A 15,784-nucleotide genomic window follows, 5' to 3' on the forward strand; every position below is an offset into this window, starting at 1 on the left:
AATAAATAAACATTTGTTTTATATGTAAATACGTATTATTTTAGTTGCTACGTTAGTGGCGTAAATTGAGGCATTCCTAATTTTATATTTCTTTTATTACAAAAAACTTACTATAATAATTGCTAATTTTGAGGAAGTGATGTCACAAATGTCAAAAAATTTAGTAAACCTATTGGCGTCCGTTTGTGTTTGTTTCCGTGTACTTTAGTAAAAACCTTAAACGCACTTCTACGTATCAAATGATAAACGCCAGAATATTTGCTGGATTTACACCCAATTTATAATTAATTAATATTCCAGGCGTCGAACCAAATGCCCCTCTGGTACAATGGTTCTGGGAGGTAATGGAAGAATTATCTGGAAGTGAGCGCGCTTTATTCCTTCGCTTCGTGTGGGGACGTACACGCTTGCCTCGCGCGCCCCAAGACCCACGACAGAGGGACTTTGTATTGCAGGTAAATTATAGAAACCACTTAACCAGGTGCTCCAATTTTATATTTACGAATAATTTTTGCGTCTAACTAAAATTTCTGAACGGTATATTATGAATTCGCTTACAATTAGGTACGATGGAAAAATTATGGAATCCTAACCCTGTGTAAGCTCTTATCTGTTACATCAGTACCTACACTAATATTTGTAAACAGAAGGCATATCAATGCTCAAATAAGAATCAGTGCTAGTACTCCGTATATCTCAATAGCGATTGCGAGTGCGATTCCGACTTCCATGGTATATTTTTGTACCACACAATGTTTAATTTTCTCGACATTATCGTATAGCCTGTAAGGATAATGTACATATGTTTTTCTGTAATAAATAAATAAGTGCTACGGATATTGTACTACATCGAAATAACATATTAAAACGTCGCTGGATCTCGCTCTCTGGAACGGATCAGGATCGCTATCGTTACTGGTAGATGCAGAATACCTGTGCAGCCTCCATTTATTTTTAAGAATTACATTATTCACGAACGAATACCTTTTTCTCAAATTTACTTAATTTAAAAAAAGTAATATCTGTCTTCTCAGGTGCTTGACAAATATCAGCCTCCAGACCACTTCTTGCCTGAGAGCTACACATGTTTCTTCCTTCTCAAGATGCCAAGATATTCATGTAAAAGTGTATTACGAGAGAAATTAAGGTGAAGCTTAGTAATATTTTGCTACACATTAGTTCCTTCTATATGTCGATTTATTTAAACATTCTTATTTTATGAAGAAGCGATATGATTATTCTAAACCTAACACATTTTTGACCATAGATACGCAATTCATTTCTGCAAGAGCATAGACACAGATGAATACGCACGCGTGGCCCTTAGCGCCGCCGAACGAGTTTCGTCCGAAGAGTCCGACACTGAGGAACCGCCCGCAGCTACGAATCCGCCGCCACTTTACTCACTTACTAGAACACCTACCTGGCTTTAGAATCATACATTTTTAGTTGGTCGCCCTAGAGGTATGTCTCTGTGTTAGCAGACATAGACAACGTACTGAGCACTATGTAGAGTACTGCCAATTGTCAAACTTTTGACACTTGTAAAGACTGAAGTCTGATTCCAGGAAACATGATCGTCTAAGCTGACGTTGTATGAAATGTATGTACATTACGAAAAACATACAGCAATAATCGCTTAACGAACTCACGAGAATTGTAAGAATTAAATAATTTTGCTTACTGTATAATATGGCCAACTGATAAGTTTTATGTATAGATAGTATTGTTGCGTTTTATAACCAACATTTGCTTCCGAATCTCGTTGAAACACAGACTTGAGTAAAGCTTACCTCGACATAACTGTGAAACTACATCACATGCCATCGACGTTTTGACAACGCGATTTTTAAACTACGTATTTCCAAAAGTATTTTTTTATTATTACGTTCCTTTAATTAAACCGCCGCTCATGTTAAATATATAATGGGCGAATTAACACGTCAATACCTTATTTTTCAGAAAATCGCTTGCAGCTCTTAAATATGAACAAATATAAGTGTCATGATGCAGGCTATTTACAATTAACAATTGAATATTTGGGTGTTTAATTTATGGTATTGTAAAATAATTTATTAAGGACTTTGAATAATCATAATATAATTTACAAGCTTGGGATATTACGAAATGCAGCTCAATTATACAATCTATATTCCGCCTTCAAACAACTGAAAAATTCATAGGTTAAGTGTAAGTTAAAGCATTAAAGATTATATGCCAATCACTTGAATGAATAATTACTCCACTACTCAACGCTTATATTAGTATTAAAAGTGTGTATATGTACTAGGATGAATGGCAAAGGAAGATATGCTTAAATCTCTTATTTATCAGGCTATATATTTCATTTTTTTGAGTATGCCTCTTAATCCTGGGTAATTTTTGTACTGTCATTTATTAATATGAAAAAATAATCTATTGTATTCTCTAGCTTTTACTGGCTTGTGACTCAAAGTGAAAGGATTTTGGTAGTTTTTATAAAGAACAAAAGGTGAATGCTAGTCATAGATATGATGATGAGATATTTATTTCATAAGATGTTTTATACCAATAAAAATTATATTGTAATCCATGGAAATTTCATTATTATTATATGATGGTGAAATGCTTTTATTCTGTATGAATTGTTTGTTTTGGTGCTAGAGCTTCAGTAATAATAATCCATTCTTTTATTAACAATTTACAATAATACCATATATTTAATATAACGGGATTTTAAATAGTAGTTACTTGGATACTAGTCAAAATCTTTTTTTACTACATATTGCAAAAATATGTAGATCATTATAAATTTACTAGTTCCTTTAAAATATTTTTTTTTTCAACCAGTCTTGTAAATTGTTAATCTAAGTAAAATATTAGACAGCACAAAATAGATGTAATATCATATTAGATATTAATTTGGCTATAATACTATTCAAATATAATATACTGCTTTTGAATCCCAATGTTTTATCACCAAAGAATTTATCTTTGTGCTTCAGCCGAAGTGTGTAAAATATGTATGAATATATAAACTATTTATTCAAATTTGTCCTTTATTTTTAATAACAGTCAATCTAAATGCCCTTATATCTGCCAATTAAAGCATTTTTAGATAATACCTAATAATATCTAACCTTAATGTTTCTTAAGATAGCAATAATTAAAAACAATTTGGTGTTACATGATTTTAATATCTTCTATTATACAACTGATCTTAAATCAAAGACTTAAAATAATTTAAAGTTCCTTGCTTTTGCCTAGTTAGACACAGGTGCTGCCACTTTCTTAGGTTTCAACATGAAGTACAGTATGACTACACCAAAGAATGCATAGGTAGCTTTGGCGGTCTGAAATTAAAATTTATTACATTACTAAGATTTGTTCTAGTGTAGTTTCTGCTAGTATGTATTGGATATTAACAGTCTTCTTAAAAAAAAGCAGAATTTAAAATACTGTAAGTCAGTCAATTACATAGTTAAAGATATACTGATGGACCTGGGTTGTTGAAACAGTAACTTGTCTCATTAAAGTCGTCTAGAATAGGGGTAAAATATACTTACATTTGCCCTGCCGTTGTTTGTGTAGCTGTTGAAATATCTGGAGAGACCCTTGAACTGGGATTCATCAACTGGTTCACCGGCCATTCTGAAATGATATCGCAGTTACCATTATAAGACCTACAAGATCTTGCTTACAAAAGTTATAATAATAGAATATAAAACTTTATACCTGTTAAATTTTTATTCTTATGTAATAACAACCTTAAATCTCAATTCACACAGTAATCGCCTACTGTGAAATAAAGTGACAAATGACAGCTTTTTAAATTATTACTCGATAACACTGACAATGACAACTTATACTTGTACAAACAGTAGTGTTGTCAAATAGCCAAAGGTTTAGACTTCCTAAAATCCTTAAATCAGTTGATGCTGTCTGGGTACCGGTCTATATTATGGTCGCCAGTTCCTTAACTTAGCATGATACCCTGCTTTGTGTCTAAAGTTTTGATATTTTTTATTATACGTCTACCGTCGAAAAAGTAGTAGCAAAGTATAAGTAGCAGTCGCTTGAACGTGAGACTCACATCTCTGACGTTATAGGTTCGAACCCGGTCTTGCTTTCTGTGTCCATTTAACAACTCAAACGGTGATTGAAAACATCGTAAAGGAGCTGGTATGGCTAATACCCAGAATTTGATGGCGTGTATTGTTGTTTGGTGTGTTGAAAAAATAATGATCATAAAACAGATACATAAGCTAGAAGTCACCACTGCTTTTTTTATAATATAGGTATATTCTAATAAGGTGTAAGTATGCACTGAATATGTACCTTAAATTTTGCATCTCACTGGCGATTTTTAATTTTCTTTAGTCCTCATATTACTTCTTATCTTTTTTCTTCGAAGATTTGAATAATTTATAATACACATAGTACACGGCTAATAAGGAATAGGTAGCCTTGGTTACCTAAAATAAACTAAGTTTTTATTGAACTTAAGAAGAACCCCACCCATACAGTATCCTCCTTTATCTGTCTCTCAATCTTAAACCTCCTAAACTAAAGCCCACCGTAGGTAGCACTTAAACGCAACTTATCGATGCAGCCAGAATCGCTCGACTTTAGCTCGGTTGACAACTATCCGTCAATGGTAAAGTTGATTTACCATTTGCCTCCATTACTAATCTTTTTTATAAACATGTCCCTTCGACGCCCTTAAATTGAAGCATTTACCCGCTCCTTGACTGAACGATGAAATCAAAACTTTGATTAAACAAAGAAACCGCACTTAAGTCAAGATAAGAACAACCAAAACGGACAAAGAACCATGTGCAACTGTTGCAACACGCGTTGTCGGGATGCACAGAGACGACACATTCACGACTCAGTGTTAAATGGGGTTCTCTCAAAAATATGGAAATTTTTTAAATCTCTATATCGGTAAGCCACCACGTACTTCCATGTCTCCCAAAATCGAAGTACACAATTTACCCAATTTACCTCTCATTCTACTTCAAGTAATATCGATCTTGACTCAACATTTGAGTATGTATCACTTTTCCCTTGTCCTAGTTTCCCATCTTTCTCTATCGCTGAATTCTCTAGCCAGAACGTTGAATCGAGAATTTCGTCTATTTATTCCAATACTGTTGGTTCTAATCTGATTGGTCGTGCTATGATCCTACCTATTCTCACTCTTATAGAAAGTATAGTCAACACATATTTTTAATTTCTTGATTCCATCAGGTGAATTCCCTTCTTGATGGAAGGATGGACTTTTTATCCCTATCTTTACCAGGGTTTTACTTGATCAAACTATATCCTGGGAGCAGCATGTACTACGCCAATTCTTGCTCTTTCGATCTAAACGAGGAATTGCTAAATAAACTGGATCTTCTCCAAAATTTCTGTATCCGATTTATATTCGGTCTAAAAAAGTATGGCCAAATCTCTGCGATCCGCAAGCAGCTAGGCGGTTACCCATTAGTCATCGACGTAATGCTGACGTTCTCCATAATATCTTATATTCCATTCTGTTCCACCCTTAATCTCCTTCCTATCTCAAAAATGACTTCAATTTTTTGGGAGCGTATAACTATACCTTACGCACTTCCGAAAACTATATCCTTGAAATCCCATCTCATAACACCTCCTATCTTGGTGTATCCTTTAAGGTGTCTGCAGTTAGGCTATGGAATTCACTTCCCGTTCCTATTCGCTTAACTCCTTCTCTATCTTCCTATAAATTTCTTTTGTACAAACATTACCTCTCAACATCGTATCCCTAACTGTCTTACTAACTAGTGACGTGAGACTGATCTTAAATTATCGTGATTCATGTGCATTTTTTACTGTTTGTTTTTCATGTATCCTTTTTTTAGTTTAGTTTGTTTTTTTCTGCTCCTGGTTAATTTTGTCTTAATAACTATGTGTAATATATATTTTTGCACTTTTTTTCTCTTCTCATAGTGGTTTTTTTTAATAATTCTAAATAATTCCCCGACTATGTAGTCGTCAGAGGTATTTAATACCTTACGTATGGTATTCCTAACCCGGATGATTAAATACTACTATCTATTTCTATTAACAACTTTTTTATGACTTTTACAGGAAATCCCAGAAAGATGCCTCTTAACCTAGTGTTGAACATTATTTCCCTCAAACTCGCCTCCGTCACCTCCATGCACATAGCTTGTTCAGTGTTATACCTATCGCATCCATACATTGGACAGTCGGTCAGAACATGCAACACCGTCTCTTCAGCTGTATTGCTACAAGGACAGGCAGCACTTTGTTTAACCCTGAACGTGCAAAGATACGATAAGAATCCACCGTGACCTGTCGACATCTGGGTAATCAATCCCGTTGGTTTTATTTGTTTAATTATCGAAAAGGCCGAAATAACGTTTGGAAAGAATAACTTAGTTATTGCAGTGGTTTCGCCGTTTCTATATCTGTGATTCCATTTTTCTATCGTGTTTCCACGAGTTAGACAGTCCTTCAAATGCGATATGGGGAATCTACTGTACACGGGCGCCTCTTCTAGATGCGCAGCTTCCTTTGCCAGTTGGTCTGCTCTTTCATTCCCCTCCACGCCCGCGTGCGCTTTAACCCAAAAAAGATCAATTTTTTTGTTGATGTTACGCGCTTTATTTATGTTCTTACGGATATCAACTACAAGAGGATTGAAAGAGCGACCCTCCGCAATGCTTTCGACTGCACACCGGGAGTCACTATATACGCCGTAGATAGCTTCTGGGTGACAAAGGATCCTTTGAGTTGCTTTAAGAATAGCCACCAGTTCAGCTTGATACACGGAACAACCTGAAGATAGTTTCAGTCTATAAGTCTCAAATTCGTCCCCATTATTCCATAAGGAAACACTGGCTTCGACCAATTCGTCTACTTTACTTCCGTCCGTATATATTTTTACTGCTGGTGCCTTTATCCCAGGACGTTCCTGTTCTCTATATGCCATAAATTTGATATCAGGTTCTTTGAAGGGATGAGGAATACGCATCCACGATACTCTTTGCTCTAGATCACCTTCCAATTCAGAGTGAAATAATCCTCTCTTTGCTTTGTAGAGCACAGCTGCCTCCTGGATTCTCAGGTCTAGGGACAATAGTCCGGCGAGGATCAAGCTGGCGTTCAGTGATACGGTTCGGTAAGCTCTGCAGAGCTTCAGTGCGAAGCCTCGTTGTACTGAATTTAATTGCTTCCTGATTCCTAGCTTTTTAGTGGCTGGTGCCCAGACTGCTGCTGCATATAGGATAACAGGCTCGATGACTGCTATATAAATAATATGAATTACATGTCGATGCAAACCCCAGCCAATTCTTGTCACCCTTGCTAATTGATTGTAAATGTTTGTTGCTTTCCTGCATTTATTGGAGACATGTTTATTAAAGGTCAATTTGGCATCGAGAGTCAACCCAAGTATTTTTATTTCATCAGATAGGTTTACGTATACTCCGCCGATATTCAAACGTGGTTTTTCAAATTTTATTTTTTTAGTTATAATCATAGCTTGGGTTTTTTGTGGAGCAAATCTGAGTCTATTTTTATTACCCCAATCTATTACATTCTCACAGTGGTTACAACAACGCAACGAAGTGTTCATAAATAAATAAAATAAATATATATGACCTGGAATAAGGTTACGAGTTTACGAACGAAATGCAAATTACACTTATTAAGTAATTTTCTCTTGCGCCTATTATACAGATATGGAATACAATACTAGTACGTTGAAGAGTTGCAAATACCATGTCCTGGAGCAACCTCCGAAGGGCTTTATTAAGAAGGATTGAAGGAATCTATATTATAATATTCAGCAATACACACAACTAATTTTGGACCTACTTCTCAAATATTTGCCTCATTGTGGCCTCAGGCCTGACATATTTGTGCTTGCAGAATTTGAATATTTACTTACGTTTGCTCGGCCCCTATTGGTTTGACTGTTAAAAATACGACTCCAGCCTTTTAAATTGGGATCATCTTCTACTCCTCCAGCCATTTTTTCCACATTAATATATATTACTGAGTTAAATTTCGGAATTATTTGTTATGACATAGAAAATGTCCGAATCAATTGCTGCTGTCATTTATACTTTAGTTTTCGTATATACAGTTCACAAAGGGTTTATTGATAAGTACGTATCCGTTCGTCTTAGCTTGCTGCTGAAGTTTTTTAACAATTAAAGAAGAGAAAAACATGCGTAGTTACAAATTTTAAGAATATTTTTTATTATTTTAATTAATTGAGGAAAATGGACTAAATTAAGAAAACATAGACATGCTCTATTAAATTAATTTTATTTACATAAAGTATTTTTTAAGAACCACCATAAACACATTCTTATAAAAATGTAATGCTTCATATTATGCCAAATAATAATAAAATCTATAAAAAGCGTGAATAATTCAGATTATAACAAGCTATAACAAAAATAAAACTTTGTTAGTGATTGACTAATTTGAACTTAGTAACTAATTTTTGTGAGTCAGAAAATTATTTTATACAATTTTATTAAAATAGGTATTTTAGACTAAAACACTTTAGTGTACTTGTCACAAGCCACAACACTAAGAACTTTTATATCTTTCACATCTCAAACAATTATTGCCATCATTCCAATCTATAGTGTTTTAAAACAAGGTGTGATTGTAAAAATCTACAAAATATCGAAAAATCGTTAAAGCCTAGATGATGTTATGGTTGACTATACTTAATTATACTTATCACAATCTCTTAAGTACAAAAATGTTTGAGCTTAACTCATTAAATCTATGTAACTAGGATTGCTATGTTCATTTACATAATCACAGTTAATAAGGACCATCCTGTCCTAGGAAGCACCAGGTTAATGTAACCTTAAAAAACTGCATTTCTTTTTCTTTAATTATTTTGTAAAGTGCTTGTAAACAGCTCAATAAAGCATGTTTTATATAATATAGCAATAATGGCATTGTAGTCTGCCAAGCTGCAAACCACTAATGTTCGAATAATAAACATTACAGTATTTTAATTAAAATCATATATAACAAAATACAAATTTATCAAAGCTTTTGTGCTAACTAACTTTATAAAAGCACAGTATTTAGTTATTTTAAGGTCACAATCTCCATTTATCTATTTCCTTTTAAGAACATTCTTAAAGTATAAGATCCTCTTCCCAATCTTCTTTCTGTCGCTCTGACATAGATAGCCGAGGGTGGGAGAGTTGTTTAAGTTCTTCATATGTCCGTGGTGGAAGAGGGTTATCACTGAGATCCACATATTCAAGTGCTCGAGACCTCTCTAATCTATTAACATCAACTTCTGAAATTTTAAAAAGCACAGTATTACATACTGAATCAAATATAATATTTGGATCCAGAACATATGTAAAAAGATTGATTGCTTTCCATTTTCATAGATAGATAACAATATGTCTCTGTCTTGCTATACATTGAGGAGATTATTTAGCTCAAAATATAATAGAAATTTAAAGTATAATTAGAGTAAAGAAAATCATGTACCAATAATTTGATTATGATGTGCCAGTAGTGTATGCAGGCTGGGGCACTGGCAGGCTATGTGAGGTAGTGCCACAAAGGAGTTATGTGAGATGTCCAGTCGTTCTAAACATGCCAAAGTACAGAGCTCATCTGGTAGTTTGGCTATTTGGTTATTTGCTAAGTTTAAGTCTGTAACAAGCCATGTAAAAATTATATAGGTGAAAACCTAGTTTTCAGTTAATAAAAAAGAAATTAACAAAAGTAGGAGAAACTGTTATATTTTTAGCTACAATTAAATCCACAATCCTACAATATGAGCATATAAGAATAGAGCACATTGTATGGTACTTGAGATTTAAGCTATCTGAAAATATATTTATTATTTTAACATACCTGTGATTAAACTAAATTTAACAGTGAACTTTGGTGGAATTTTTGTGATAACATTACCACTGAGGTCACAGCTTTTTAATTCTGTGTGACGCATCAAATGGTACACAGCATCTGGTACTTGCATTAGTTGACATTCTGATAAATCTGTAACAATATAAAAAAGAACTTGAGTCATATTTCAAAAAGATAAAAATTGTAAAAACAAGAATTATATTATTACACATAAAAATCATTAGTATTTTAGTCTTAATTTAGCTTTATATTAGAAAGTGAAATAGAATATTCAGACTCAATACCGCATTTTTCTAATCCAATAAAAAAAATATATCACCATACAAATCTGTTGATGATCCCTTTTGCTCATACATTTATGAAACTGTATAAGAAACTGTTACCTAATATTTGTGTTTCCTGGGCATCCTCACACTTGAGAATCACTCTTGTGACAGCTAAAGCCATTTGTATTGTATGTCAATAACTATCTCGACCCGATTTTAATGAATGCAAAGACGTGTGGAACTAAATTATAACTCGCTATTATGCGTAGTTCAGTCGCTTACGAATGAATCCTAATCTATAAATATAGCGAGTCGGTCTAATTTTGTTATTTACAGACATTCCCACAAGGCCAACTTGGTATATAGCACAAACTAGGAAGACTATGTGTATAGATTTTGGAACATGCTAACTGCTAAGTGCTTACGTTAAATGTATTGAATATTGATGTTAATGCAACGACAACAATAAATGGTGGTGAATTAAATAACTGAAACTTTTTATAAACTTATACATGTACTTAATCTGTGTATTTGACATTCCCATTTAAGCAACAAATTGTCTCTCAGTAGTCAGTATGCACCCAGAAAATTACCTGTTTATATATTCAATTAAGAAAAAGTAGCGAAAGCAAACACTTTAATCTGATCAGGAACTTGTTCAAGACCATAAATACTTGTATGGAATAAAGTAGTTATTATAAATCATAAGGTCGCCAGCAATTAAGCTTGGTGAGCTTGGTTTAATAAATTCTCAATATAATATAATATATAGATCCCAAAGATATTGAAACGTAGACTTAATTTTTAAATACTTAATAGATGTTGTCTGTAAATTTTTTTTGAGGGAAATAAGAAATACCTTCCTACCAATGCAGAATGAAACGAACAATAATTGGAAGATATTGACTTTATTGCAAATTTCACAATTTTTACGAGATATCTTCGTATTTGTGTAATAATTGCGTTGGTACCTATAAAATCTACATGATTAATTTTGTAACCGTATATTTTTTTGTTGTTGTGCGTGTAACTGCTTCCGTACTAACATCATCAAAAATTAAATTTAAATAAAACTGAGATATAAGAAGATTACGTAGTAGATATTTAAAGTTATAAATGTTAAATATAGTTATAATGATAAATCATTTTTTTTATTGCGATTTTTGTTATATTTGATCAGTCAATTATTAATTTAAAACGGTACCTAATATAAGATAAAAGAACCAATAGAAAGTAAGTTTGTAAGCATATTCAATTTAAAGAATAGTTATGTGGCTACTTTTTAGAAAGCTGTTACGTAAACGCGGTCATTATCAAAGATTGGGATCATTATGATGGAAAATGCGGTAGTTTGTCCACTAATCACCGGTAGGAAGTTCCATGTTTTGTAAAAACCGTTTTTATTATAAAGTTATGTCACACATGTTAAACTAAACAGTTTTAAATTGTTGCTGTGTGTCCTAAAGGAACAGCAGCGCTTATAAGAATGATTAGGTTCCTTGTGCGGCTGTTTAAAATAAACAATGTAGTGTGAACATATAATTATACTTTTAATTATGTGAAATTCAACGAATCTTGTTCATGCAAGATCTATGTCATTATACTTATTTTAATATCCGTGTGATTGCAGTCGTCAGTTATAGAATTATGTTTTATTTATTTTGTACGCAACGACTCTTAATAATATCTACACATTAAATATTTCAGTTTAAATGTTAAGGTAGGATCAATGCACGGACAAGGTTAAGTAAATTAAAAGTTTCTTGTTTTAATTCTATTTTGTCTTACCGCAAAAGAGATATAATTTTAAAAAAAACGTATATACGCATAGTCATTCAAAACAAATGCCTGCCTCGAAAAAGAGTACATTAAAAACGGTAATTTATATATTGTACCTGTGTAAATATACGGAAAAGAGAAAAATGCTCGACCTCGATCCATCGTTGTCGCAATATAGCACGATATATGTATACAATACGTAAGTTAATTACACAGGAAGTGTGTTCTAATGTTCCTTAGATTCCTTAGAACTTACTTACTAAAAATAAAAAAGAACATATTATTACCATCAATTATTATATTCCGGTGTGTTTAATAAAAAAAAGGAAATATATTTAACAATTTATGATACACGCGAGATATAGGTATGCATGTATCTGACATCTATTAATTATATGTGTAATTGTTAAAATTTATTATAAAGTGTACCGTGTAAAAAATTAATTCTCATTAGCATTTATAAATATCAAATGTTCGTATGGTCGTATGGTCATGTCGTCTTAATTTTACGAAAGAATTGTATAACTAACCTGTGTCTAATACGTATAAATATTAAATTGCAGCGCATTTTTTTTAGATTCTATAATTTTTATTTTGACGAATTTTTTACTACACTTTTGCGCTGTTTCTCAATACGCAATAACATTGAATTTGGGCCTAACGACTTGTCTAATTACGCGCTGTAGGTCAAGGTCGCATATTATGTCAGGTCATCGAAAACCATTCATGAGAAATATTAATTTAACTAAGTGGGTTAATTAAAATAATGTATAGCGCTATTATCGTTATTGCTCTAGTTTCATATGATTGCAAAAATAGGAGATCACTTCAGCGTAGATGTTTATTAGATAAGATACGGCGTACTTTGCATAAGTAGGTGAACGAAATATTTTGTTATTGGAAATATAATACATAATTTATTGTACAAACATATATTTGTAGATGTTTTACTTTACAGCTTTGTTTTACGTATACCTGTAAGTAGTTTTAGGATTACTATTTTTACGGACTAATGTCTTATTAAATTATTATATGGATCTATATAAGGCAAATTAAATTATATTCTATATCTATCTGATATCACATAAGTAATTTACTAATATACTAAACATAGATAGCATTTACCTACTATTACAAAAAATATGTAACGTACCTAATTGACTGTTTTCCTGTGCATCCTCACAACGTCCAACAACCCTTATAATTGCTCGTCCAGCTAATCTCGCGCAAATCATCATAGCAGGAGCCCTAGTATCTCCCTCCTCCGCCTCAGCGGGCATCCTGGCGTCATTGTAGTCCGATGGGGGCCTCATCACTGCACTTGTCACTACACTTGATGTCACTATTTCACTTTTCCAAATTAACTTTGTATTACATAAAAATAAACGATTTAGCAAAACCGTTCCGAAACGCGTAGCGCCTGGCTGAACGGCAACACTGTTAAATTTGAGCGCGGCCTCAACCTGCCTTTATATCTTCGTCAAAACAAAGAAGCATGGCGTGCGAGCGAGAGGCCAATAATAACAAATGTCTCTCCGTCTGCTGCGTAGTTGACGCAAGTTGACTTTTCGCGGAAGCACGTGGAAAATTAATGGGAGATATATATCGCTTCACAATACGAAATATTGCCCCCTTCTCAATAAACAATGAACCAATTTAGATGGCCCTATTATTTTGATTCTCGAGAGCTCAGGATCTTATTAAACAGATTGTCTTTGTTTATCGCTTAATCGGTGATTAAATGTGCGATTGTTTGGTTTACTGATTGTGATGTGACGCTAGGTACAAATTTACTTTTATAAATATAATAAATATTGGAAACTTTAATATAATAAACCGTGTATGATATTATTGACTAATAATGGGTGATTTATTACCATCTTGGAGCGGAAATTCAATTGTTTACGCCTATCAGTTAATATGGAAATGTTTATTCATGGTCTTGGATGCTAATCCTAATAACAAGATAATTGTTTTAGTTAAATACAAACATAAGAATATACTTAATTTGACATTAGTCGTAGTTTAACTCACATATTCAACTTCTACCAGAAAACTGCCCTGCAGCAGTAAACGACGTTGAACTGAGTATTGTCACAAAATATTAGCTTCTTTTGATTAGAGGTTTTAAACAAGAGAAGGTGATGAAGCATGCTATGACGTCACTTTGACGTTCCAAAAGTTCGTTCAACGCAATGTTTTGATGTCTTGGCCAAACAGAGACGCAGATTTTCTTCTTTGGAAACCTTGAAGTTTTGCCAAAAACAAGTGTATAACAAAGTCCCGTGCTCCAATTTAATCCATGTGATGTCTATTTATTTCAAATACTAGTAAACACGGCAATGCATTAAAGATATTGTTGTATGTTTGTTTTAATTAACAAATTAAATTATTTAATAAGAAATTTAAGTATATCTCAAAATGTTTGTATCTATCCCTTAATTCAGACTATAGGATATCGAGTAACCAGATGTACAAAGATGCAGTCTCTCCATAGATATCAAGGTACATATTTCCTTCATATAAATTGAATGAATGTTCAAAAAATAAACGTTACGTATAAAATTATGATCTAATATTATTCCAAATTTCATAAAAACCTTGGCTCTATGAAAGTGGCTTCCTCCTCTCATGCCCCAAATAACGTGTCAGTATACATTTTATATTTCGTATTGCGTTTCATCATTTAAAGAGAACGACTTATATTTTGAAATGCACTCACTTCATTATTCATGTTTTTGCTAAATCATGGTATGTTAACACAAAGCGAATTTGTTCATTCAAGATATTGCATGATTTTATCAGATATTTATTATTATTATATCATTTACACAGTACCTTAAACATACATATAAACAATCGGTTACATGAGTTATTAGGAAACGGGCGGTCTTATCGCTAAGAAGCCATTTCTTCCAGGTAAAAAAAAAAAAAAAGAAATACCGACTGAAGTAAAAGTAAATAAATAAGTATGTAGAGTTTTTAAATATTCTGTGTTTTACTACAGAATACCCTACCTTTACTGTGCAAAGTATCCTGTTTTTGGACTCCCTTTTGATATCAGACGAGCTCAGTCTTTAAAATTATTTAAAAATCTTTTTCTACTTAATAATTGTGATTGAATTGTGTGTGATAATATATATTTTTTAAATTTAGTCGTTGTTATTTTATGTTCTGTTTTGTTATTTATTTATGCACTTCTTGAACTTTATCCCCTGTAGGTGATAATTTTTTAATTTTTCCATACAAGGGTTGCCGGTAAGAAATCGCTTGTAGCGATACGCTGCCTGTTGCCTAATAGCTTATTTAACCTGCTTTTTATATGTATGTTGTTGTAAAAGCTAACGAAGTGTAAATAAATAAATATATACAACACATATTAGAACTGAAATCGCACGTCCATCCTTATTAATATATTTCGTCATTGTAACCATATTATCTATTTTATAATATACCTTCATTCTACATTACCCGAAAGTTAATAATTAAATATTCTACATCGAATTTCGAACAGCTGATTTTCTCTGTGCAATCGATTTCAAGTCATAGCGATTAGGTGAATAATATTTAGTCTGTAATTTTATTTGTTAAGAAAAATTGTTAACGAAATAGAAATATGTCTGCCTACTACTGCTACAGACCTTTTGTTCTCTTAGTTATGTGTCACCATAAGTATTATAACGTTGATTAACTTTTCCTAATTTCATGTGTTTGACTAAAAATTTATATTAAATTTATATGTACCAGAGCCGAATAAGCGTCCAAAAAACGCTATTTAAATTTGCCTATTCGTAACGGGATGTGACATTAACAATTGTTGGAACGAATCTGTGTTAGTGACG

The 15,784-nt window shown here is 32.7% G+C and overlaps 2 protein-coding genes across 5 annotated transcripts in view; one reads left to right on the forward strand and one right to left on the reverse strand.

Annotated features, from left to right (window-relative positions):
- The window catches only part of LOC123707649 (probable E3 ubiquitin-protein ligase HERC2), a 54,565-nt gene extending 51,581 nt beyond the window's left edge, over positions 1 to 2,984 (forward strand). For 2 of the 3 annotated variants that reach the window (XM_045657901.1, XM_045657903.1), the window contains exons 87-89: positions 301 to 455; positions 1,035 to 1,147; positions 1,268 to 2,984. In XM_045657901.1, coding sequence (XP_045513857.1) covers positions 301 to 455; positions 1,035 to 1,147; positions 1,268 to 1,433 — 434 coding nt within the window. In that variant the 3' untranslated portion in view covers positions 1,434 to 2,984. The remainder of the gene's footprint in view (positions 1 to 300; positions 456 to 1,034; positions 1,148 to 1,267) is intronic. The other variant, XM_045657902.1, reaches the window with a different exon arrangement.
- Positions 2,985 to 8,290: 5,306 nt separating this feature from the next.
- On the reverse strand, positions 8,291 to 13,395 carry LOC123707508 (leucine-rich repeat-containing protein 40). 2 transcript variants are annotated; one of them, XM_045657600.1, is made up of 4 exons: positions 13,096 to 13,395; positions 9,886 to 10,029; positions 9,514 to 9,681; positions 8,291 to 9,313 (listed from the first exon to the last, which is right to left on the reverse strand). In XM_045657600.1, the coding sequence occupies exons 1-4, from the start codon at positions 13,253 to 13,255 to the stop codon at positions 9,147 to 9,149; spliced, it is 639 nt and encodes a 212-aa protein (XP_045513556.1). In that variant the 5' UTR covers positions 13,256 to 13,395; the 3' UTR covers positions 8,291 to 9,146. The 2 variants fall into 2 exon arrangements, with proteins under 2 accessions (XP_045513556.1, XP_045513557.1); XM_045657601.1 differs by lacking the exon at positions 13,096 to 13,395 and adding an exon at positions 10,281 to 10,612.
- Positions 13,396 to 15,784: the final 2,389 nt, after the last annotated feature.

The sequence above is a fragment of the Pieris brassicae genome, chromosome 3 (genome assembly GCF_905147105.1).
Source record: "Pieris brassicae chromosome 3, ilPieBrab1.1, whole genome shotgun sequence".
Lineage (NCBI taxonomy): Eukaryota > Metazoa > Arthropoda > Insecta > Lepidoptera > Pieridae > Pieris > Pieris brassicae.